This window comes from Heterocephalus glaber, unplaced genomic scaffold (genome assembly GCF_053883595.1).
Source record: "Heterocephalus glaber isolate CG9 unplaced genomic scaffold, H.glaber_assembly_v1.0 deba00001428, whole genome shotgun sequence".
NCBI classification, from domain to species: Eukaryota; Metazoa; Chordata; class Mammalia; order Rodentia; family Bathyergidae; genus Heterocephalus; species Heterocephalus glaber.
Genome location: NW_028258293.1, coordinates 29,770,215 through 29,794,581, shown reverse-complemented (window position 1 = coordinate 29,794,581; position 24,367 = coordinate 29,770,215). Strand labels below are relative to the sequence as shown.

At 50.1% G+C, this 24,367-nt stretch overlaps 1 protein-coding gene across 9 annotated transcripts in view; it reads left to right on the top strand.

The window, feature by feature from the left end:
- Positions 1-24,367, top strand: part of Arrb1 (arrestin beta 1) — a 77,899-nt gene that overhangs the window by 36,771 nt on the left and 16,761 nt on the right. For 3 of the 9 annotated variants that reach the window (XM_087211941.1, XM_004863230.3, XM_087211943.1), the window contains exons 2-7: positions 16,154-16,184; positions 17,925-17,985; positions 21,196-21,240; positions 21,916-22,112; positions 23,349-23,408; positions 24,232-24,299. In XM_087211941.1, the coding sequence (XP_087068067.1) occupies positions 16,154-16,184; positions 17,925-17,985; positions 21,196-21,240; positions 21,916-22,112; positions 23,349-23,408; positions 24,232-24,299 (462 nt within the window). Of the gene's footprint in view, positions 1-1,309; positions 2,194-12,091; positions 13,484-16,153; positions 16,185-17,924; positions 17,986-21,195; positions 21,241-21,915; positions 22,113-23,348; positions 23,409-24,231; positions 24,300-24,367 lie in introns of those variants that run through there. The other 6 variants (XM_021243203.2, XR_015451486.1, XR_015451487.1 and 3 more) reach the window with 6 other exon arrangements.

Sequence of the window (24,367 nt, the reverse complement as noted above, 5' to 3'; positions counted from 1 at the left end):
TGTTTTACTTTTTAAAAATGGTATTAAGGATCAACCCTAAGATCTCATGCATGCTAGGCAAGTTCTCTACACTGAGCTATACCCCAGTCTTGTTTTTATTTCTTAACTTACCAAGCAGATGGTTTCAGCTGCTTATATTTTTTATTTCCTGCCCTGTGGGCATGGACAAATTATTTAACCTATCTGTGTGTCAGGTTCCAATAGGAAGAAATAAAGAGTGTATCGAGTGGGTGAATAGGATAATAAGAGCATCTACTTGATAGGGTTCTTGTGAGTACTAAATGAGTTAATACAGTGCTTAGGCACTTAAATATCAGTTAATACAAATAGTATTTACTTATATAAATAATACTTACTTAGAATTGGAGATCCTTCTGCCTCAGCCTCCCAAGTAGCTGGAATTAACAGGCATGTGCCCCCACATCCAGCTCTAATTATAATTTCTGAATAAGAAGGTATACCCAGAATGTTACAAAGTCCAGGAAATTTCTTTTCATTGAATATGCATTCAGCTAACAGGCCTTGATCTTGGGGCCTGATTTCAAATGCTGGTTCAGCAGCTGCCCAGCTCTACTCAGTGTCCTGGGCTCCCTGGCCTTGGTTTCCATCTTTGCCTTTAGCCCCCAGGGCCGTGTGAGGCTGAGCTCATAAAAAGTGTCAAAAAAGCACTTTGTGGATTGATGCTAACTAATAGCAGCTCTCCGGAGCTGGCTCGAGTTGGGAAGACATCTGTACAGGCTCTTGGACCAGGCTTAGTGACAGCACCCAGGGAAGGCCAGTGTTGTCCTCACCATAGGACTTAGGAAGGGCCCATTGACCCCTCTTCCTGATGCTTCATGCCACTGTAGCAGAGTTGGCGCCAATGTAATTTGGAGATGGGGAAGGTGTTACTGGGTATGGGGGAAGTGTTTTGACCATAGATGCCCAATCAAGCCACACAGCTGGCCACATCAGGCACAAAGCTGGGTGTATGGCCTGTCTTGGGCCCCTTCTTGTCAGGGGCCCCCATGTGCCCTGTAGCCATGTCTTCAGAAGTTGACAGCCCTGATCGGCACAGGTGGTTTCTGGCCTCTGCTCAGACAGTGGCTGCCTTAATTATGGGAGCTCCAGTTCCATTGATGGCATGGGTGGGACCCTGTGTGAGAAGATATGAGTAGAGTCCCTCCCAGCTCTGCCCTGAAGGGGAGCCCACCTTGGTTCTTAGACTGAGCTCACGTCTGTTCTGAAACAGCTGTGGGGGCAAGAGAGGGGGACTGTGCCCTGTGCGACCTCCTGGTCTGATGGAGGAGACATGGCCTTGTCCTTCAGGAGCGACTCCTGTGTGCTGGGTATGACTCCTGTTCTCTGGGACTCCATATCACATGGAGGAGGATGTAGTCGTCCTAGCTCTTTGTTGAGGATGGGGTCACAGCCTTTGGCCTGTAGGAGCCTCCAATCTGATGGAGGAGTCCTGACCACTCTCCTCATCAGAGAGATTCCTGACCTCCACCCTCAGGGAGGACTCCTGTTTAATGAGAGAGGCTCATTGTGTTCTCTCACGTAAGAAACCCCATTTGATGGGGTCTGCCTTTGGGACCCTCTTCAGCCTGATTCATGGAAAGCCCAGGTCCCACAGGCAGTAGGCACAGAATGAGCTGGGCAGTTAGGGACTGGGCTGCTGTGGGACAGGAAGGCAGGGAAGACAGGTAGAGGGGCCCCTGCATCAAGTGAGGGTGACCTGAAAGGCTTCAGGGGGGAGATGGCTTTATGGTGCACTCATGGACAGGAGGTGCTGGGTGTGAGGGTAAGGGGCAGAGGCTCTCCTGGGTGGAAAGGAAGCTTGAGGGGCTGTTCCAGTGAGCCCTTATGTCCATGCTGAGCACACTGCTGGGGTGGACGGGGGTCCAAGGAGACCCTTACCTTCAGCCTGTCTGTGCACAGGCCGAGTGCTGCCAGGCAAGAGACATCCGCCCTCCGTGGCCTGAGAAGCCCAGAGGAGGAGAGGAAACAGGACACGTATCAGGAACGCCTTTTCCTTTTCTTTGTAACTGACCCCTTGGGCTGGGGAGAGTGATCTGCAGGGCTGGGTCGGGCTCTGCTGGTGCTGCCTGCAGCCTTTAGCTCTGGTCTTGCGGGGCCACCCTGTACCTCTGCTGTGCTCCTGGCTGGCCCTGGAACATCACTGCATCTCAGGACGCTCATCTGTAAAATGGGGTAAGACTTCCTTGCTGCCTCACCACGAAGTTGTTGTTGTTTACTTTTCTCTGTAGAATTTGCATCATTATTCCTTGATCCCTGAGATGTGCATCGAATACTTCCTGTGTGTGATCTCTAGGCAGAGTCAGAGGGAGGGGCAGTGTGTGCAGGACGTTTGTTTGGGAGATGTCTGAGGAGTTTGGGACCTCGGAATAGCCATGTCCCAAGGTTGGTAGGTGTGCTGTCACAGAGTGTCTGGCTGGAGATGGGGATTTGAATTTACCAGTGTCCAGAAGCAGCTGCAGGCACTGGTGGATGGAATGCCCCAGGTAGCGCTTGGCTTGGGCTCTGGGAAGAGAACAAGGCCAGATTCAGCTCTGGACGCGCTGAGAGCCGGGTGCAGAACAGGGCCGAGGAACCACTTGGCCAGAACCTCCAGGGTCACCGAAATGGCTCCTTGGGTGAGTGTTGAGATCTTTACGGCCAGATGTCAAGGTGTGTGGGCAAGGGCGGACCACACAGCATGAGGATGGAGCAGAAGACCGCAGTGTGTCAGTTGAACTCTTACATTTCTTTTTATTCAAGTTATTCCTTTCCTAGGTAAAGAGCTACATGGGAGCACATGTGTGTTTATGTGGTTTGTGTATGTGGTGCATGTGTGTTGAGGTCAAGTGTATGGGGTGTGTGATGAATGTGTGTGTGTGTGTAGAATGTTTAATATTTGTGGGTGTGCACAATGTGTGGTATGTTTGAGTGTGTGGTGTACATGTGGTGTGACACTTGAAGCATACATGGTACATGGTAACTGTCTATGATGTGTGTGTGTCATGTGTTCGGTATATGGTGTGTTTTCTGTGTATTTGTGGTGTGGGTATGCAGATGTGGGTGGGCACCTGTTATTTATGTGGTTTCTGTGTACATGTGTGGTGGATGTGGTGTCTGTAGAAACATGTTTAGACGTGTGGTGTATTGTGTGTGTGTGTGTGTGTGTGTGTGTGATGTTCAGAGTCTGTACCTGTGGCCACCTTCAGATCGTGGTTCCATATTGCATATACAGGTTGGTGCTGAGCCGTCTGCCTGGGCTGGAATGCAGAAGGATTTCCTAGGCTCCTGAGCTTCTCTTTGCTTCTTTAGGATTGTACCCAATGGTATGGTGTTGACATCTGATCATTCAGAAATAAAAAAAAGGAAGGTGGAGGGATCATAGTATTTGCTGATTTCTGTGCTGTCAGTTCTACCACCATGGATTTCACACTACCAGTGTGATGCCATTGAACACAGAGTTGAAAAGAGATGCATGGGAAATAACATTGCCTAATTTCCCAACACATGGTTGTAGTAGACATTAATGACTTAAGAGCATCCACGTAAATTCAGTGAGATCCTTAGTTAAGTGATTAGTCTGGGTATGCACTCCCTTGTCTTTAATGTGATTTATTTATCTGTAAGTATTTCATAATATATTGGGATTTTTAAACATCAGCACTATGAACACTCGGGGCTGGAGACCCCTTGCTGGGGCCAGGGAACTGCCCTGTGCACTACACAGGCAGTATCCCCTGCCTCCACTTGATGGATGCCAGTAGGGTCCCTCCCTCAAGCTGTGACCACCACTATGTCTCCAGACATTGTCAAATATCCCTTGGGGTACAAATTTACCCCCAGTTGAGAACCACAGGTAGCAACTGTGTATAACAAGCAGCTCAAAAATTCCTAAAAATGTCCAGGCATGGTAGTGCACACCTGTAATCCCAACACCTAGGAGGCTGAGGCAGGAGGATTGCCACAAGTTCGAGTCCTGCCTGGACTACACAGTGAGTTCAAGGCCAGCCTGAATTACATAGCAAGACCTTGTCTCAAAAAAAAAAATCCTAAAAATGTGGTGACAGTCAGCTCTTAAGGGCCTAGCCAGTCCAGCCCTACCCTTCTCTAGGTATCATATCTGGGCCTGAGTTTTCTCCCCAAATTCTTTCTGAGAACAAAAGCCACCCCTCAGGCTTTAGACTCATGTCCTTACAAAGGCCCTGGCTGTCACAGGGCAGAGATGAGCCTCCGTACTGAGTCCCTTGTGATACTTTATGAAATGTAAGAATGGGAAGGAAATAATGTTTCTGAATGAGGATCCCATTGCAATATATAGTACTGTAATATGTTATTCTGTATCCCTATGAGTTTGTACATTCAAATTTGGGGAAAAAAAGCACTTTAAATAAAATCTTCCCTCTGGGGAGGTAACAGACTGTCTTGTGTCTGGAGTGCCCTGTCTCTGCTGGGCTCCCGCTGAGGCTGTGCATCCGCCACGCATGGCTTGTCCTGATGGCCGGGATGCTGCCGCCTCTAATTTACCATTTGGCCCAGGTCCTGTTTTTCTCCAAGTTCAAGCTCAGGGCTTGGGTGTCTTTGGTTCATTTACTTGTTCATTCAGCAGATTTGCTAAGTGCCTATTATGTAATAGCGAAGGAGGACGCAGTCCCTGCTGTCTGAAGTTTGTCATCCTTCTGGTCCCAGGGTGTCCACTAAGGAGTGGTGATGTGCAGGCCCAGTGTAGATGCGGGGGGTCAGTGGGCAGCAGGAGGGAAAAGGCTGATCCATGCTGGGTGCCTGAGGTGGCATGTTCTGCAGTCTGCAGTTCCTTCCCCCCACCCATCGCGCTGTGGAGGAAGGGCTTTTTGCCCTGGCGACGCCCATAGGGCACCAAGGCCTGTATCTCCTGCACGTAAGAACAGTGTCCAGAATTTTGAAAAACAAAAGGAAGAAGGGAAATTAGAAAGATGAATAGAAGGAAGCGGGGGAGCATTTTGTGCTGAAGCAGCCAAGAGGTCTTGGGTGAAGTGACATGGGGGGGGTGACAGGTGGGAAGGGCTGCAGTTGGGGACCAATAGAAAGGCTGGGCAGGCCAGGGTGAGGGGAGGGCAGGCCTGCCTGTCTCTGGGAATTTCTGCACTGTGGAGGTCTAAACTGGGAAGAGAACATCGTACACTGGGTTTTCTGGGTGAGGCCAGGAAGGAGACAGACAGCTACCAAAGCCTCCCTGTCTCCAAGAGGGTCACATAACCATCTCCTGCCAGCACCAGGGCCTTCTCACCTGAGGGACATTTGGGCAGGAGCTCTCCACAGAGCATGGGGTTGGGCAGAGGACTCACCAGGGAGATGAGGATAATGATAATCACAGCGCCAACAACATCAGCTCCCCTTTCAGGGGTTCCCTATTAGGTACCAGGTCTTTCTGTTGTCTCCAGCTGACAGGGTAGATGTCACCCCTGTTCTCCAGACAAGGGACAGTGAACCACAGAGAGAATGGGAACCTGGCCCAGGTGACACAGGATGCAGGTGGGGGCTGCTTGGCTGGCTTCTGAGCTCTTTCCTCTTCGTCATTTTCTTCCTTCTCTTCCTGCTTCTTGGCCCTTAGGAAGGCTGGAATGCAGTCAGGGTTGGGCTGTGGGCTCTTTGGTGTCCAGCTGCCAGCCTGCTTGGGGATATTTTTATTAGCCTGTGATTCTCAGATCTCCGTTTTCGTAGGTTATCAGAAAATGGGCCAAACTTCTCTAAGACAATCTCCAAGACAGGTGGCTCCTGTCTTTCTTTAATTTGCACCACCTGAAAATCTTCACAAATGTGGACCATGACCAGAAAGTACATATAGGCAGATGCTTGTCTGCCTAGAAGTCTGTGGGCAGTTCAGATCCTAGGAGCCCAACCTGGTCAGACCCTGTCCACTGCCCCTTACCCCTCAGCTCAGCAGACACCACTCTGTGCCCAGGTAGCTGTGCCAGGCCCAAGGGAGCCATGATGAGATTTTGGGTAGGTACGTGATTGGATACAGGCAGTCCTAGGGTCCTCATCCCTAATCAACCCCGGCACCTCAGCAAATCTCTCTGAGCCTGCTTGCTGGCCCCAGTGCAAGACTCTTTTGTCCCTTGCAACTTGATTTCTCCATCGGGCAAACAAAGCAGGTACATGGTACTGTGACACCTCAAGCTCACGCAGACTTGGAAAATCTGTGAACTGGGCTGACATTTCCTGTCTTCCTGCCCAGGGTGTCCTGAGAAGCAGGTGTTCTGAGGAGAGGAAACAGGCAGGGCTCCGACACTGGGTGGCGGCAGGGGCTGTGACACTCCAGCACAGCAGACAGGCCTGAACACAAATAACCCCACCCTTAGGGAGACTGTGATAAGGGCCCTTGGCGCCTCTTTGCTGCTGCTGCCACCTGCTCCTCGAGCCTCTCTGCTTCTGCTCCCTGATGGCTGTGCTCACACCCTGGAAAGTGGGTCAGAATGTAGGGCAGCTGCAGCTGAGAGTGAATGCCCCCTGCAGGGCTCCCACCTCCAGCTGAGCCCTGGCTGCCATGAGGAGCAGAGTAGGGGGAAGCTGAGGGGTAGAGGGCCAGAACCATATAAGACCAGGTCCAAAATACAGTTCTGGCCCATCACTTTCCCTCCCCTCAAGGGCCTGTTACTTCCCATTGCCTTCTGCGTGTGATCCAAGTTCCTTAGCCTGGCATCCAAGCCCCTTCACAGCCTTCTCTGCTCTGTTAGGTCATGTCTGCCCACTGAGGTGCTCTGTGACCATCTGGGCAGTGAGGGGACTCTGCTCTAGCCCAGCCTCCTCCCCTGCGCTCCTTCCAGGCTCTCAGTTGTACCCAGCCACACCCAGCTGCTTACCATCTTCCAAGCACCCAGTGGGCTCAGGTCACCCTCTTCAACCCTCCCCCTGCCATCACTTCTTCGGCATGTGTCTAAGAAGATCCTCTTATTGCTTGTCCCCCTTAAAGCCTTTCTTGACTCCCTGGAAAGAATCACACACCCCACCTCTCAGGAAGTATTGTGTGTGCTTAAAAGAATGATCTCTGGAGCCAGATTGCCTGCGCTCCGGTATCTTGCTCTGGTTCTTTCTTGCTTTGTGACTTTGGCCAAGTTACTTCCTCTTTGTGCCTCAGCTTTCTCATCTCTAAAATAGGATGATGGTACCATGCTTTATAGGGTTGTTGGAGGAACTAGTCACTGCTTGTGACACACTTAGAGCAGGAATTGGCACTTTTTCTCCTGATGCTAGTTTTTTGATGCTAGCTACAGATTGAGAGACGAGCTGAAGGTCTTCCCATGTTCAGTGCATTCATAAGATTTTTCCTGGTACTCACAGAGCAATGAATTGTTCCTAGTGCTCTCTTGATTTCCTTGTAGTGGATCTGTGTTCACGTGTAGTCCTTCCGGGGATGGGATTTCCCACAGGTGGTCCATTTATAGCATTTCTCTCCTGTATGCACCCCCACCAACCAGGAATCAAATGCAGAACCTTGTACTTGCCAGGCAGGTGCGGCATCGCAGAACTACATCCCCGACCCCTGTATGGGCTTTTTGGTCCTGGATTTGTGACTTTGCTGCAGTTATTTGGAGTCTTTGTCTCCAGTCTCTCCTGTGAAATATGGGAAGGGTTGGGTGGAATAACTCAATAACATGTTGGAGTGCCCAGCACAGCGCCTGGTTCATGGGGAAGTGGATGGTGGCAGTCAGTCTTGGAGGGTTGCTTTGACTTGACTATACCACAGTCTTCTGTTAGCAGGGGTCACAAATTGTTCATGTCATTGTTCCCAGATCCTGGCCCTGGCAGGGCTGGGTGACTGTTTAGTAGGTGACAAACGTGACAAATGATAGACCCTTGTCATAGCTGAGCAGAAGCCTGTCTGGGGTTTGTCTGCTGTCATGGAGACTCTGACCCCCTGAAATGTGGACCCTCTGAAGCATTTTCAGAGCCTGATGCCCATTGATCCTGAGAACCAGATAGCAGTAGCAATAGGACAGTTTCCTGGAGCCCAATCACCCAGAGATGAGGGTCATCACCACCGTCTATCCAAGCATCTTAGGGCTCCTGTCTTAGGGCATTCATTCAGCAACATTCACTTGGCATTTATTTCTTTATTGAGCACCTGCTGTGTCCCAGGCACCATGCTGTACCCCAGAGACCCACTAGCAATAACACAACTAAAATCTCTACTCTCATTCCTGCTTTATAAGTGGAGCAGAGGAGAAGTTAGCATATCATTCATTACATTGCTGTGAGGGACATGCTGGGTGTGGAGCTAAGGGGGCATCTAACCCTGGGGGAGTCAGGGAGGGCTCTCTGAAGAAAGAGGGAGCAGACACAGATGGCAGTTGTGATGGCAGATGCCGCAGTCTGGGAGGGCTCTGAGAGAAATCACAGAGGTGTAGGCTCTGTATCTTACAATCGTACAATCAGAGACTCTAACATCTGCCCATTCAGAAGTTAGGGTTAAATTTTCTAGACTTCATTTAACTATTTGTTTCTAGGCTCCCCTTTCTCTAAGACTTGAGACATACCTTATTAGGAAACCCCCAGGATCCTTAGGAAGTGATTTATGCTCATTGGACACCATGGAAAAATTAGAAGTACAAAGAAGTAGGTGGGTGGGTGAAGTCTTCTTTAATCCTTGTTAATATTTAGGTACATTTCCTTTCATTCATTCTCTTTCTTTCCAATTTTCCTTTCTTTATAAAATTGAGTTGTAATGTGTATACCATAATGTTCATAGTTTTAGTGTACATTTCAGTGCTTTTTAGTATCTTTACAGGTTATGTAACCATCACCACTATCCAATTCTAGAACATTTTTATAACCCCTAAAAGAAACACCAAACCTATTAGTAGTCACTCCCTTTTCCTTCCTGACCCTTCCAGCCCTTGGCAACCACTAATCTACGTTCTGTCTCTGTGAATCTGCCAAATCTGACATTTCATGGAAATGGAGTCATGATATGTGGCCTTTTGTGTCCAGCTTTGTTCACTTAGCACGATCTTTTTAAGGTTCGCCTATGTTGTCTCATGAATCAGTACTTCATCCCATTTTATGGCTGAATAATAGTACATTTTATGTATATGCCTTATTAAAAAATACATTCTTCAGTTGATGGACACTTAGTTTTGTTGTTGTTGTTGTAGTAGTTGTTTTTGCTTTTTTGGTACTGGGGATCGATCTCATGACCTTGCGCTTTTGAGGCAGGCGTGGTGCCAGTGAGCTAAATCCCTAGCACTGATGGACACTTAGGTTTTGTTTTATTTTTTGCTCTTGTTTTGTTTTGGTACTAGGATTGAATCCAAGGCCTTTGCACTGAGCTGCATCCCCAGCCTTTTTTATTTTGAGACAGGGTCCCACTAAGTTTACACGTTGCCCAGGCTGGGTTCCAACTTGGAATCCTTCTGCCTTAGCTTCCCAGATTGCTGGGATAATAGGCTACACACTCAGGTATTTAGGTTTTTTTTCTCTTTAGAGCTATTTTAAATAATGCTGCAATGAGTATACATGCACAGATTTTTGTGTGGACATTTTTTCAGTTCTGTTGGTTGTATACCAGGAGTGGACTCATTGGGCCACATGTTAACTCAATGTTTAACGTTTAGAGGAAATGTCAAACTCTTTTTCAAAGTGGCTGAACCATTTTATATTTCCATCAGCAAGGTATGAGAGTTTCAGTCTCTCCACACCCTCATCAACACTTGGTATTATCTTTTTTTATTATAGTCATCTTAGTGGGTATGAAACATATCATTATGGTTTTGATTTGCATTTTTGTGGTGACTGATGATGTGGAACATCTTTTCATATGCTGATTGGCCACTTCTTTGGAGACATGCCTGTCCACACAAACCCATTGCTGCCTTTATTGGGTTATTTGCCTGTTTGTTGTTGAGTTGTAATAGTTCTTTATATATTCTGGATTCTAGACCTTTATCAGATTCATGATTTGAAAACGTTTTTTCCATTCTGTGGGTAGTCTTTTCACTTTCTCAATGCTGATCTTTGTAGACCAAAAGTTTTTATCCATTCTTTTTTTAGTTGCTTATGCTCTTGGTGTTGTATCTAAGAAATTGTTGCCTAATCCAAGGTCAAGAAGATTTATATTGATGTTTTCTTATAATAGTTGTTTCTTTATAGTTGTACATTTAAAAAAATTGTACAAATATAAAATAGCTTTTATATTTAAAATATTTATATTTTATATTTATATCTTTGATTCATTTTGAGCTAATTTTTATTTATTGTGTGAGGTAAGGGTATAACTTCATTCTTTTGCAAATCGATATGTAGCTCTTCCTTTATGTTTTGTTGGTAGGACTCTTCTTTAACCATTGACTTATCTTGACTGCCTTGTCAAATATCAATTGACCATACATATGTGGGTTTATTTCAGGACTATTGTTTCTCTTTTATTGATCTATATGTCCTATACCAGTACCATACAATCTTGATAATAGTTCTGTTGCAGTAAGTTTTTTTGGGGGGTACCAGGGATTGAACTCAGGTCCTTGTACTTGCAAGGCAGGCAACGGAACCACTGAGCTAAATCCCCAGTCCCAATTGTTGCAGTAAGTTTTAGAATTGGTAAATGTGAGTTTCTACATTTGTTCTGTTTTTCAAGATTGTTCTGGCTATTTTGAGTCCTTTGCATTTCCATATGAATTTTAGGATCAGTTTATACATTTCTGCAAAAAATCCAGCTGGGATTTTGACAATGATTGCTCTGAATTCATAGATCAATTTGAAGGGTATTGTGGTCTTAACAACGTGAAGTTCTCTCTCTCCTCTCTGTCTCTGTCTCTGTCTCTGTCTCTCTCTCTCTCTCTCTCTGTCTCTCTTTGTCTCTCCTTCCCTTCCTCTTGCCCCTCCCTCCTTCCCTCCCTGGATATCTATTTATTTACTTTCTGTGGTCCTAGGAATTGAACACCGGGCCTCACACATGCTGGGCAAGTGCTCTCTCACTGAGTTACATCCTTTGGCCTTTTAACATTTTTACTTTGAGACAGAGTTTTGCTAAGTTTCCCAGGGTGACTTGCAAACCTCCTGCCTTATCCTCCTTAGTATCTGGAATTACAGGCATGTGCCACTGTACCTGACTGGTATTTACTGAGTATAAAGTGGAATTTAGCCAAATGTTCTGTTTTGATTCCAGACTTATCCTGCAGAACGTTATATCTGTTATGAAAGATGCAATTATAATTTTAGTGCTGTATAATATTCCATTACTTAGCTGTGCCATACACAATGATAAATTCTGGTTGGCTAACCTGTGTTGGAAGGTGCTTCACCTGAGTCCCTCATGGTGCAATGGAACTGATGGCCCACTGAAGGGCAGCAGAATATTAGTGTCAAGGGCTGGGGATTTAGCTCAGTGGTTTCGCTGCCTGCTGCACAAGCACAAGGACCTGAGTTCGATCCCCAGTACCAAAAAAAAAAAAATTAGTGTGTCAGAGTTGACCAACAGACACCCTATGCTGCAGGTAGGGAACAGAGCTCACTGGAGAAGCCAGTGTCCTGGTTAATGGACAGTCAACCTGCCTGTCTTCCTGCCAGCACCATCCTAATGGAGTGCAATTAGAAAATTGTGTAGCATCTAACAGGCTACACAAACATTAATGGAACACATTTTGTTTAGGTACATTTTCCAACATCAAATATTTTAAAATTTGCAGCCTGAAATTCACTTTACATTGTAACTGAGTACACCACCTGAAACACAAGTTTCACTGAATGCCACTTACTTTTTCTTTTTTCAGTACTGGAGATTAAACCTAGGGCCTTCACACTGTGCAACATCCCTAGTCCACCCTCCCTTAAAATTTTTTTTTTTTTTGGTTTTTTGATACAGGGTCTCCCTTTGTGGTGCAGGCTGACCTTGAACTCACTATGTAGCCCAGGGTGGCCTCAAACTCTTAGTGATGCACCTGACTCTCAGCCTGTCCAGTGCTAGAACTACAAGTGTGCACCACCATACCTGGCAGGTAGCTTTTTAAAAAATTTTGATGTAGGGTCTTATTAAGTTGCTAAATTGCCCAAACTGGGCTCAATTTTAAGATCCTCCTGCCTCAGTCTCTCAGAGTGATGGGATTTCAGGTGTGTGCCACTGTGCTCTGCTTCTACTCTTGGTATCAGCTAGGAGAGCTCTCCACTGCAGTGACAAACCACACAGTGGCTAAAATGCTTTCTTTTTAAGGTGAGAGAGCCTTTGGATTTAGCTTTTCTCATCCAGACCATTGCTGGTTTCAGCAGCAGAAGACTTCTTTACACAAAAAAGTCCACGTTCTAATCCCTGAAGCCTGTGAATGTTATGTTACCATTGTGGTAAAAATAGTTGCAGGTAAAATTAAATTTGCTGATCAGATGATCTTAAAATAGGAGATTATTCTGAATTATTGAGGTAGGCCCAATGTAATCTCAAGGATCTTTAAAAGTAGAAGAGAGGCAAAAGAGGAGATCAGAGTGGTGCAATGTGGTAAGAACATGACCTGTCCTTGCTGGGTCTGAAGGTGGCAGAAGGAGGCCCGCCAGGAGACGAGGGATGTAGGCAGCCTTGAGAAGCTGGAAAGGGTAGGGAAACAGATTCACTCCTAGAGACTCCAGAAAGGAACAGAGACCTGAAAAACCTTGATTTTAGCCTAGCGAGGCCCAGTTTGAACTTCTGAACTACAGAACTGAGATAGCAAATTTGTGTTGTTTTAAAGCATTGGGTTTATGGTAATTTGTTAGAGCAGCCATAGAAAGTGAATACCAAGGACACATGGAATCATGTGCCAGCACTTAATTGCATCTGTCTGGAAGTGACATGTGGCACCCCTATTCCTATTTAATTGGCCAAAGCAGGCCATGTGGGTTTGTCTAACTTCATAGGATTGGAGATATTTGATACTCCCAAAGGCCCAGCCTTAGAGGGAACCTGAATATTGGGTGAATATAGTAATATCTGTTATACCCTTGCTACCTGGAGTGCATGTTTATGTTTTCTATTATACTCTATTCCATTTCATTAAAAACTAAAGCATCTTTTAAGTTGATTCCATTATTAGCTAGTGGGTTGTAAATCTGGCTTGAAAGACACTACCCTAAGGGCTCTCTTCTACTCCTACTTCATGGATCACATGATATACTCTGGGGATAGCTGATTGGCTCAGGAGTGGGGCACCTGACCAAAGCTGACCAATCACATTCCTCTCTTGGGAATTTGGAATTGGGCCATTCAGCCAGTTAGTAGCGGGAAGCTGAGCGAGAGAGGCAGAATCGAAACAGGAATGAAGTGTGAGTCACATGCAAGCCCAAAGGATGGAGGAACAGAAAAGCCCTGAGTAAGCAGAGAGAAAGCTGGTCCACAGGGACAATGGAGCAGCCGCACAGACAGCTGTGCAGCTGGGAGAACATGCAGTCCCAGAAGGAGAGGTGGAGAGAGGGAGCAACTGCCTGAGGACCTGATGGCATCCCTGTTCCTGGCTCCAGCCCCCGTGCATCCTGCCTGCGCATCCTTCCCGTGAGACTTTTGCCTCCTTAACGTACCCCCTCCTTTTTGTGAGCTACCCTGGTTGGTTTCTGTTCCTTGTCTCTGGTGAGCCTTAGCCAGAATCCTGCTGGTATTTCTCCTGTGGGAAACCAGCTGCAGCTCTGAGGATGGAAGTGTGGGGGCACAGGTGGGACTGAGGGTGAACAAACCCAGCCTCCCCTACCAGCAGGTTTGGCTTGGGCCACAGGCTCAGGGTTTGGTGTGTGATCTTCAGAGTAGACAGGCAGAGCTGTCTGTGTGGGGCTGCACATGTGGGGTGCTGGGAAACTGGGACCACCCCATAGGGATGGGAGGCTAGCAGAGTTTTAGGGCAGGCTTGGCTTGGTGAGTGGACAGATGTCGGCTCTGGATCGACCATGGGTTGCCTCTCTGTGCCTCAGTTTCCATGTCTCTGAAGTGGGATTGTTGTAAAGATCAGCAGAGATGTGGGGAAATACTGGGAGACATGACTAGGGCATAACTAGCCTGCTCTCAGGGACTGTGGCAGCTGCTGCTGTTGTTTGAGGAAGCCATCAAAGTCCCGGCTTCCTGGAGAACATGGCCCTGGTGCTGATTAGGTGAGCAACAGGACATTCCCCACTGCTGGCTGTGCTTCCCGCCACCCCCCATCACCCCCACTCAGCCCTTGCCCCTCTTCATTTTCTTTTTCACTTCTTCCTCTTCCCTTCCCCCTCCTATCCTCATTTCCTCTCTTTTCTGTTATTCCGGATGTTGTTGCAAACACCTGTTTTAGGAGCCCTCAGGATTGGGTAGAAAGCACACCTGCCCGTGGAAGCAGATAGAATTGTGTCTGGACCCAGAACTAGCCCCTTGCTTGGTGTATGTTCCTGGGCTAATTACTGGATCTCTCTGAGGCTTAAATTAATTATCTGTAAAAAAACCATTTCACAGTGCTGTTATGAGAAATAATTAGCCACTCAACAGATCCTAGCTCCTTCTTCCTTCCCCCTTGCCCTTCTTGAGTCCTGCCTCCCCAAGCCTGGCCCCAGTGCCCTGGCTGCCCCTTGTCCCTCAGCCGCTGGAATGGTTGTCCCTATTCAGTTCTTTGAGCCCTCAGGCATTTGCGGCCTCTCCTTTCCCTCTGGGAAGAGACAACTAAGTCTTCTGGAAGCAGCTGGGGTCCCATGGTTGGGGTTCTTCTCAAGTCTCCTCTGCAGGCCCAGCCCCAGCTTGGGAGCTGCTGGTGCAAACCGCGTGATCTGTTTTTCTCTCACTTTAGCAATTATCACACCCCAGCCAACTGTGGCATCTTCACACTCCGGACAGTGATAAACAGTGATGGGGAGAAGGGCCCCTGAGTGGGGGAGGCGTGTGCCAAGCTCTTCATTGTAAGCAATGCTCAGACTTGCCACTGGTCTCTGGGGACCTCAGAAGTGAGGGATGGAGAAGTGGGGGGGGGTCTATGGAGACTGCAGCCCCTCTCCCCGTACTTCTCAGAGGAGCTGCGGCTTGGACATGTGGCCTTCACCTGGATGCTGGATGGACCTCCTGCCCAGGGGCTGGATGTGGGGAGTGCCCTCCCTCTCAGCCTCCTGTGGGCCTGCTCCATCTTTTCGTGTCTGTTCCATCTCTGCTTGTGACTCTTTCTCCCTCCTTCTCTAGTCTCTGGGTGTCTGTCTTTCACTTTTCTTCTCTCCCTCCCCACAATTTGGAGAAATTCTGTTCTAGATGATGATAAATGGGTCAGGGGTCTTTCAGGCCCCCAGACACAGCTGGGGAGAAGGCAGGAGGGAAGATAGAAGGCAAGCGTGCCCTTGTCAGAAATTGTGGACCACCTCACTGCCTGGCTCTGTGTCCCTCCCTTTCCTGTGCCTTGGTCTCTCGGTCAAATCAGGTGGTGGATTCCTTCTCTAGTTCATTCATTCACCTGTTCGGCTAATATTTATTAAGTGCTTGCTACCTGCCAGTCATCAGCACATACTTATTGAACAGCAGCAGTCAGGCCTGGTGGTACGAATGCCTGTGATGTGTCAGTGGCCCCGTCCTTGTGGAGTGGGCACACTAGAGGAACAGACAGGCCAGGCATGGAAAAACAGGCAAATTGTGTAGCAATTTAGACAGTGAGGAGTGCTGTGGACCAAAAGGACTGGGGATCTGGGGTGGGGAGGTGCACAGAATAAAGCATCAAATCAGGCAGCAAGGTTGGGCAAGCAGATGTGTGGGGAAGGTACCTTAGGGAGGGGGAACTGCCAAAGCAAAGGCCCCGAGGCAGGAATTGGCCTGGTTTGTGGAGCAGCAAAGAGCTGTGAGGCTGGAGAGGAGTGAGGAGAATCACAGGAGGTGACTCAGGGAAGAAAAGCGGGCAAGGCCGGATCACACAGACCTCACAGGCACTTGAGGCTCTTCCTCCACGTGAATTGGTGGACTTGTTTTGAGCCTCTCTCAGTCACCGTGTGGAGAATAAGCTTTGGGGTCTGTTGGGTGTCCCAGGAGGGCTGGAATGGCCGTAATGGCAGCTTAGGTGGAGGTAGTAATGGGGATGGTAAGAGCTGATTATGCCGGCCCTGTTCCAGCTCCACATTTGCATGGTGTCTGGAAATCACTGCAGGCCCCTGCCCACCATCTGGGTTTGGATGGGCTGCAGGGGCCTGCTTGGGCAGGCTATGCTAACACTGGCCTCACTTCTCTTTCTCTCCACAGAGTGTTCAAGAAGGCGAGCCCTAATGGAAAGGTGAGTGTGCCAGGTGACACCTGGCTCCTCCCTGAGCCCAGCCTCTGGAAGCCTCTCCAGAGGCAGCAGAGCAAACTGTGTCTCTGTGGAAGTGCACAGCTCCATGGAGAGCAGCAAATGCCACTTCTGGGGTAGGGGTGACACAACTCTCTCCTCAGGAGCCCTCTATCCAAATGGGAGTGGTCTGTCAGGAAACTTACTGTCTGGCCTTTATGGGACCAGCTCTGGCTGGGGAGAGACAGCTTCTCATAGAGGAGTGTGAATGTGATAAATAGAGTACCAGCTGACAAGAAAGGGCCACAGGCCAGGGGAAGCAGGCGTGAAAGGCTCCCGGTATCACTTTGTTATCCAAGGCAGCTCCCAGGGCCTTGTCCCCCTTTCCACAGGCCCTGTTTTCCTCTCAGTTCAGCAAATAAATACTATTACCATTCCATGCCAGGTCTGGGCCAAGCCTGGTGGGGATGGGGTAGGGTGTGCTGAATGAATCGGGCACATCACTCACAGCAGATGGTGTTGCAGACACAGAGATGGATCATTTCCATACCAAGCGTGAGATATGGGGACGCCCAAGGCTGCAGGACCCAGCTGGGGAAGTCAGGGGTGGCTTCCTCTAGGAGGGATACATTCCCCAGACAAAGCAAGGTGAGAGGTGCTCCAGACAGGACCCTAAAATCAGACTGTGGCACACCTCAGGGAGTTGAGTTCCCAGGTGCCGAGAGGGAGCAGGAGTGGGAGCAGAGGCTGGCATGGCTGCATGGGAGACCTGTGGCTGGATTTAGGAACTCAGACCCCTGGCCTGGATTGGCAGATAATGCTATGGTAGCTTCCACATCCCATTCAGTGCCCACAGCAGACATTGCCAATCACCTCTCAACTCTTCCTGTGGCATCAGGATTCCATCTTGGATTCCTCCACAGTCCAGGGCCCCAGGCAGCCCTGATAGATTAATCAATCAGAGTTGGCACGTGGAATGAGAGCCTTTTGTCATCCTTACCTCCGGGCACTGAGGAACTGTTAAAGGGTTTTCAGACAGTAGTGGCGTGGTTTGATTTGCATTTTCGGGCAGCCGGTGCAGCTAAGGAGGGGAGAACACCCTGGAGCCTGGACCCTGTGAGGTCATGGAGAGGGATGATCTGAGAAATCTGGTGGAGGCCAAATCATCAGAATTGTTGTGTAGCAGGAAGTGTAGGCTGCCATTCTGGATTTGGTGTTGAGCTCCTGGAATTCTAGCTGGAGGGTTCTTCCCTGCAGGTTGGCTTCCAAAAGGGGTCCAGCTCCCTACTGCTCAGAAAACAAGTCTTTAGGTGAGCAGCTGCCTGCCAGGCTGCTGAAGAGAACAGAGCCTGCACCTGCAGCCTGCCCCTCTGGGCTCAGTGTCTCCAGCCTGTAGTGGGCTTCCTGGGCCTTCTGCGACCCCAGCATTCCTACTCAGCAGCCTTCTTTGCTGCTGCTCCTCCACCGTCCATGGTGCTTGTCATGAGGGTCTCGCCAGGCTTCATCTATGCAATGGGATCAATAACAACTCCTTCTTAGGGTTTTGGGAGGTGGAGGTGTAAAGTTTTGGAAAGGTTTGCTCTTCCTAGCCTTAGGGTTCAGGGAGGTTCCAAGTCCAGATCCGTTTCTGATACAGGCTAGGGATGGGGCTAGGAGTTTCAGGTGTGGCTCCAGGGTTCCTCCAGGGCAGGGCCTGTCCCCTCCCCTGCCCACAGCTGCCAACACCTCTGTGTCTCTCCTCCCCAGCTCACCGTCTATCTGGGAAAGCGGGACTTTGTGGACCACATTGACCTTGTGGACCCTGTGGGTGAGTCATTGAGGGCGTGGAGGGCAGGAAGGGGAGCGGGAGGCAGGGCTGGCTCAGCCTCCGGAGGGGCCTGGGGCCCAGGATGGGGGGTGCATGCTCCTGCTTCAGGTAGCAAGCGTCTTCTGAGCATCTCCTTCCTTTCCCACGTGCAGGGGCCCTTGGAGGAAGTTATGGGAAGGGTGGAGATGAGAACAGGGACATCGTCCGGATGCCACAGAGAGGATGAGGGTGATGACACAGCAGACAGCAGAGCAGCTACGATTATTATCTCTGCTTTTCTGATGAGGACAATGACACACAGAGAGGCTCCGCGACTTGTTCCAGGTCACAGAGCCAGTCGGTACAGGGCCAGTTTCAAACCTGGTTTCCTGGCTTGGTAGAAATTCTTGGTTTTGATCCCTCCTGATGGCAAAAAGTGGGAGATGGCGAGAAAACCTTGGGATTTGTGAAATGGGGACCGTTTTCATCTACATGGGGGTTGTGGGTCATGGCTGAAGTCACTTTCCAAGGTATTGTTCGAGCTCAGGGTTTCTTATCTTCAGGACTCTTGACACCTGGGATCGGATGATCCCGTGTTGGGGTCTGTCCCATGCATTGTAGGATGTTTAGGAGCATCCCCGTCCTCTGTCCACTAGATGCCAGGAATGCCACCCCTAACGTGGTTATGACAATCACAAACATCTTTGGAAGCCAAGAGTCTATAATCTCAGCTATTCAGGAGACTGAGGCAGTAGGATTGCCTTTGGACATTGCCACGTGGCCCCCTGGGAGTCAAAATTGCCTCTAGTAAAGGACCACTGCTCTTGTTGGAAGACTCTTGGCTCATTGCCTCTTCCCACAACTGGGGAGGGAGGTCCGGAATCACCCCATTTGTTAGATAGCCCAGTGAAGCCAGAGAGGTTAGGTTATTATTACATTGCTTTTAAGAAGGACATGGACCAATCAAAGTGATTCCAAAGGAGGTGACAGGCTGGGAGGATGGGGCCAGAGACTGCATGAGGCCAAGTCCAGGTGAAGAAATGGAATGTGTTGCTGGGAAATACTCCCAAGGAACATGGCCTCTTCTCATGTCCCTGGAGACTGTCCTGGGGCCAGAGGGCAGCAGCGACCTTCATGGTTGCAGAGCATAGTGGCAGATTTCAGCTCAGCAGCAGGAAGACCTGTCCAATACTGAGGCTAGGGACCTAGGAGTCCCTGGGGTCCCTGTGTCAGTGAGATGTGTGCAGGACCAGGAAGCTGCAGAAGGACCAGCTTTACTTCAGACCCCTCTCTTTGTGGTCCTGGCCAGGATAAACCCCCTTTCTCTCTATCCCTGTCTGAGAACCCCAAACACTTTGGGTATCTTCTGAAGGTCAGCGGCCTCTCTCATTGGCAGCTTCTGCCTGAACTGGGCCCTCAGAGGCTGTGGCCTGCTTCAAGCTGTCATTTTCAGAGGCCAGTGTCGTGCACAGCTATTGGCCTGTTAAGGACACCAGTGGAGGCTGGGGAGGGCGAGGGCAGGAGGGGAGCAGCTCCCAAGCACATGTCGGCACCTGAGAGCACCTACTTCATGCCAGGCTCTGTGGTGGCCCCAGGGAGGGCACTGTCCAGGGTTGATCTTATGACACACAGAGAGAAATTCTCTGTCCATCATGACACTGCCCTCTAGCTTGATCTGGTCATGTCTGTGACCTGTGCTAACTACGCCTGTCGGATCTGGGCACCAGTCCAAGCCCTCTGGCCTAGCTGATGGGTCTTTGTGATCTTCTACCAGCCTCCAGAGTCCATATTCCCAGGCCTCAGAACCATGCTGTTCCCTCTGCCTGCCTCATCCTACTCCTTAGTCATCTAGTCAGTGACCCTTTTTTGTCCTGTGAGGCCTGGCTGCAGCTTTCCTCCCCCAAGCAGCCTCCCTTGACAACCCGGAGGGATTCTCTGCACACCCCTGGGACTCTCTCTGCATGGATTTCTCACTGAGCCCCTGCGCAGAGCAGGACGTGGTCCAGAGGAGATGTCCACCATAAAAGGAAGGAAAATGCATGGGCAGGTCCTGGGAGCTTGTTGGGCATGCCCTGACCAGCTGGCTCTAGGACCTGCCCAGGACAGGTTGGAGTGGGGTCCTTCCAGGCACTGTGCCTGAGATTCCCTGCGGGGTCAGCTGTGGGGGCAGCATGGGGAAGGTTGCCGGCAGTACAACCGGAGCAAGAGGAAGCTTTGGCCAGAGACAAGTTAGGGGTACTAGGCAGGGGTGTCCCCTGAGCCAGCGCTCCTGGCCTCCTGGGCTGAGAAAACGTCTTTTATGTCCAGCTGGCCACTCTGCTCCCAAGTGAAAGCTTTATGAGGGACACCGGGCCCATTCCACACTCTCCATTGTGCTGGCCTGTGTAAAGGGCTCTGTCCAAGCCCTTTACATGTGTGACACGTTTTGCCCATGTGCACACTGACAGACTACCCACTTGTCTCACACGAGGCCCATGAAGTGGGGGCTGTGGATCACAGCCCCTAGTCCACAGATCTCAAATCCAGAATGCCTTGAAAACATAACTCTGTTCTAGGTTTTAGGCAGGGCTCGTCTGCTGGCAAACCTGACTCATCTCGGGCGAGGCCATTCATGCCGTAGTTAGCCTCTTGGTGGAAGGTAGCCATACGTCACTAAATAATGGTGACACATTCTGAGAAATGCCTCATGAGGTGATCTTTGTCGATGAGTGAACCTCCTAGGGTGTACTTACACATATTAAGATGAGCATGATGTCACTAGGCAATATAATCTTGTGGGACTGTGTTGTATGTGTGGTCCTTTGAAATGCTACATGGCATATGAGTGTATTTGTGCAGAGGTTCGAATGGTTTTACAGCAGGGTGCATGTCCCACAGAGGGTGGTACCCAGACTATGAAATGAATTCCACACTGCCTCTCTACAACTCAAAGCTTCTGAATTCCAAAGTACACTTGGTCCTAAGGGTCTCAGACCCATATTATTCTTATTAACAGATGAAGAAACAGAGAAGTCAAGTAACCTGTTCAGAGTCAACAGCTGGTCTGGGTGGGCAGAGGCTGGGGCATGGTAGAGATGAGGCTGGGAAATCAGGTGTCATCCCCAGGTGCTGGCTTTCCTGTTTCTCTCATGAGGCTTTTGAATGGAGAGATGGCTGGATTTGGATTTGTTGAGGGCTCTGGGGTTTGGGAGGTGAAGGTGGGAGGGTCTGCTCACTTTCTGTCTCCCCCAGATGGTGTGGTCCTGGTGGATCCTGAGTATCTCAAAGAGAGAAGAGGTAGGCTGTAGTTCCCTCCCCACCTTCCTTACCGACCTCAGACTTCCAGAAAGGACATCAGATAGTCTTACTGCCTCTCTGCCCATCCCACTGGTGCCCCCCCAACCCTAGTGAATACCAGTGCAGGTGCCATGGCCTCCTCAAGCTGGGGAGAACTGTCAACGCCTAAACACTTTCTCATCCATGTGTCATGACCATAGCAAGGCTGCTGGGGCCAGTAGGTCAGCAGCCAGGGTCCACTTTCAGAGAACAAAAAGGTGAAGGGATTGTGCAAGGCTAGTGGGGAGACAGGAGCAGGGGGTGGGGCTGGGGCAGAGCCCTGTGCCTTCTGGAAAGGGCCCCACACTTCCTTCCTGTCTTCTGCTGTCTCTCTGCTCCAACCCCCATGCCTGCCACCTACTGCAGCCCCCTCTGCCCTGTCAGGCCATTCCCAGTGCCCCCGGGATGGACGGAGGAAGGTGGCCCTGAAGACACCTCCCACTTCCTCTCAGAGGCTCCCGGGCTGCCACCCAGGTACCCAGTATCCACTCCTCTGAGGGAGACACACCCTCTGCACAGGACCTAGGAACAGGCCTGTGGCCTCCAGTGGGGTGATGCCCAGGCCTGCAGCTGGCACATTGGGGAGCCTGTGTGTTCCCTCCCAGACCCCTGATCAGTGCCCCCTGCTCCCCACAGTCTATGTGACACTGACCTGCGCCTTCCGCTATGGCCGGGAGGACCTGGATGTCCTGGGGCTGACCTTTCGAAAAGACTTGTTTGTGGCCAACGTGCAGTCCTTCCCACCGGCCCCTGAGGACAAGAAGCCCCTGACGCGACTACAGGAGCGCCTCATCAAGAAGCTGGGCGAGCACGCATACCCCTTCACCTTTGAGGTAGGGACTGCCACCTGCCTTGGCCTATTCAGAAATGCCACCTGCAGGGAGTGCTCAGGGCAGCTGCAGGGGCAGCTGCTCTGGTTACCCGCCTCAGCAGTGTACCTTTGGACCTGGCACTGTCACTTTTTCTAGCTGGTAAGTGTTTCTTTGGCCACACTGGTCCTATCACCCTTACTGTGGGCTACTTACTCCTCGGATTCTCCTGAATCCACATTGCTGGTGGAGAAAGGAGGGCTTGGGGAAGCTACAGAGAAGAAAGGAACTCTTTGGCCCCTGGGTCACGATAAGGTGTCTCCCTGAACAATGGCTTCTCAGCTCCAGCCTCCTGCCCTGCCTTGCTACTTTCCAATTCCAAGACTTCACAGTTCTGAATTTCAAAATTTCTTGTTCCTTAGACTGTCTGATTCTATGGTACAGTGCAATCCCCTCCCTTTCTCTGAGTGTTTGAGAATGGAGTACGAATACCGAGTCATCTTGTAGCTAGTTTCCTGTGGCTGCTGCCACAAACACCACAAACTTGGTGATAATTAAACACACCAACTAAAACAGCACAACTTTATGATATTGAAGTCCTAAAGGTTAGATGTTCAAAATGGGTTTCATGGGGCTAAAATCAAGGGCTTGGCAGGTGTGGTTCCTTTTGGATGCCCTAGAGGAGAATCAGTTTCCTTGTCTTTTCCAACTTAAATGCCTTGGCCTCTTTGCTCCATCCATAGACTCATGGCATGGGAAGTCTTTCTCACAGCCCTATCCTCTGGCATGGACTCTTCTTCAGCTGCCTGTCTCCTCTTTCATGACTCTGACAATTATATCCAGCCGACCTGACTCATCCATGCTATTCTCCCCATCTTGATGTCCTTAACAGAATCCTACCTGTAAAGTCCCTTTTGTCCAGTAAGATAACAGAGTCCCAGATTTTGAGGATTAGGACATGGACATCTTTGGGGGGCCATTATTCTGCCTACCACAGAAGACATCATGAAAAGATTTTCCAACCATTGCTGTGAGAACTGGCTGGGCTAAACCCTTAAAGAAACCAAATTCAAATCCTTGGCTTCACTGGAGGGGCCTCTGATGGGGGAGACATGGCCCGTTCTAGGGGCTCCTTGCCTCATGGGAGAGACATGGCCAGTCCTTAGGGGCCCTGCTGTGACAGGTGTGTGGGAGTGAGAGGAGGCAAGGGCAGCGCAGTGGTAGCTCTGACGGGGCTGATTCTGTCTGTCTTCTGAACAGATCCCTCCGAACCTCCCATGCTCTGTGACATTGCAGCCCGGGCCTGAAGACACGGGGAAGGTTAGTGACCTCAAAGGGGGCATCTGTCTGGGTCCAGGGCTCTCATGTCCCCAGGATCCTGGCTTTTCCCCTGGGAAGTGTTGGGGACACACGGCCACTCCCCCTGTTGAAGCTTCCTTGGGTCTAGGCCTGCTGGTCCTCCCTTGGACCACCAGTCTCTTCAGACGAGGCTGCAGGCTCAGCCTCACCCCCGAATTCGAATTCGTAGATGTGTCAGAGGCTCTCCTGAGTCACTGTCGCTGGCCCTGGTGTTGGCTGCAACAGGACCAAAATGTTCTAAATGTTCTAAGGACCTTCACCTGGCCTCACATAGCCCCAGAAACCTTGCATGGTGATTCGAGCCCCACTGATGGGGAAACTGAGGCTCAGAGAGAAGTGGTGCCTTAGTGTCCTAGGCCTCAGACTTCAGAGCCCATTTCCTCATCTGTGAGGCAGAGATAACCCTGTGTTGTTGGGGGAGACTGAGAAAGTCCCCAGTGCAGTGTCTGCACCCCCTAGGAGTCCCCAACCATGCTGTCTGTTGCTATTTCTGGCTGTTGATTCAATGAAGACAGCCACCCAGATGGAGGCAGGAGTCCCAAGAGTACACCCAGCTAGGGTGGCTTGGGACAGCAGTGTCGGGATCTGGGAGCAGCTCTGTGGGCAGGTGGGTGAGGAGGCAGCGTTGACCAAAGGCTTGGGAGTCACACTCATGAGGGGTGGGGCCACAGGAGCTTGCTGTTCCCGGCCGGCAGCCTGGTTTGTATCATGGGGGGTTGGGCTGGCCGCATGCTGGAGGCCCTGCATCCCCAAGGCCCTGCGGTCAGCACTGCCTCCTCCACAGGCCTGTGGTGTGGACTACGAAGTCAAAGCCTTCTGTGCGGAAAACCTGGAGGAGAAGATCCACAAAAGGTACAAGGGCACGGGGTGTGGAGAGGGAGGGGACAGCCCTGAGGGGCAAGTCGGAGGAGGAGCTAAGT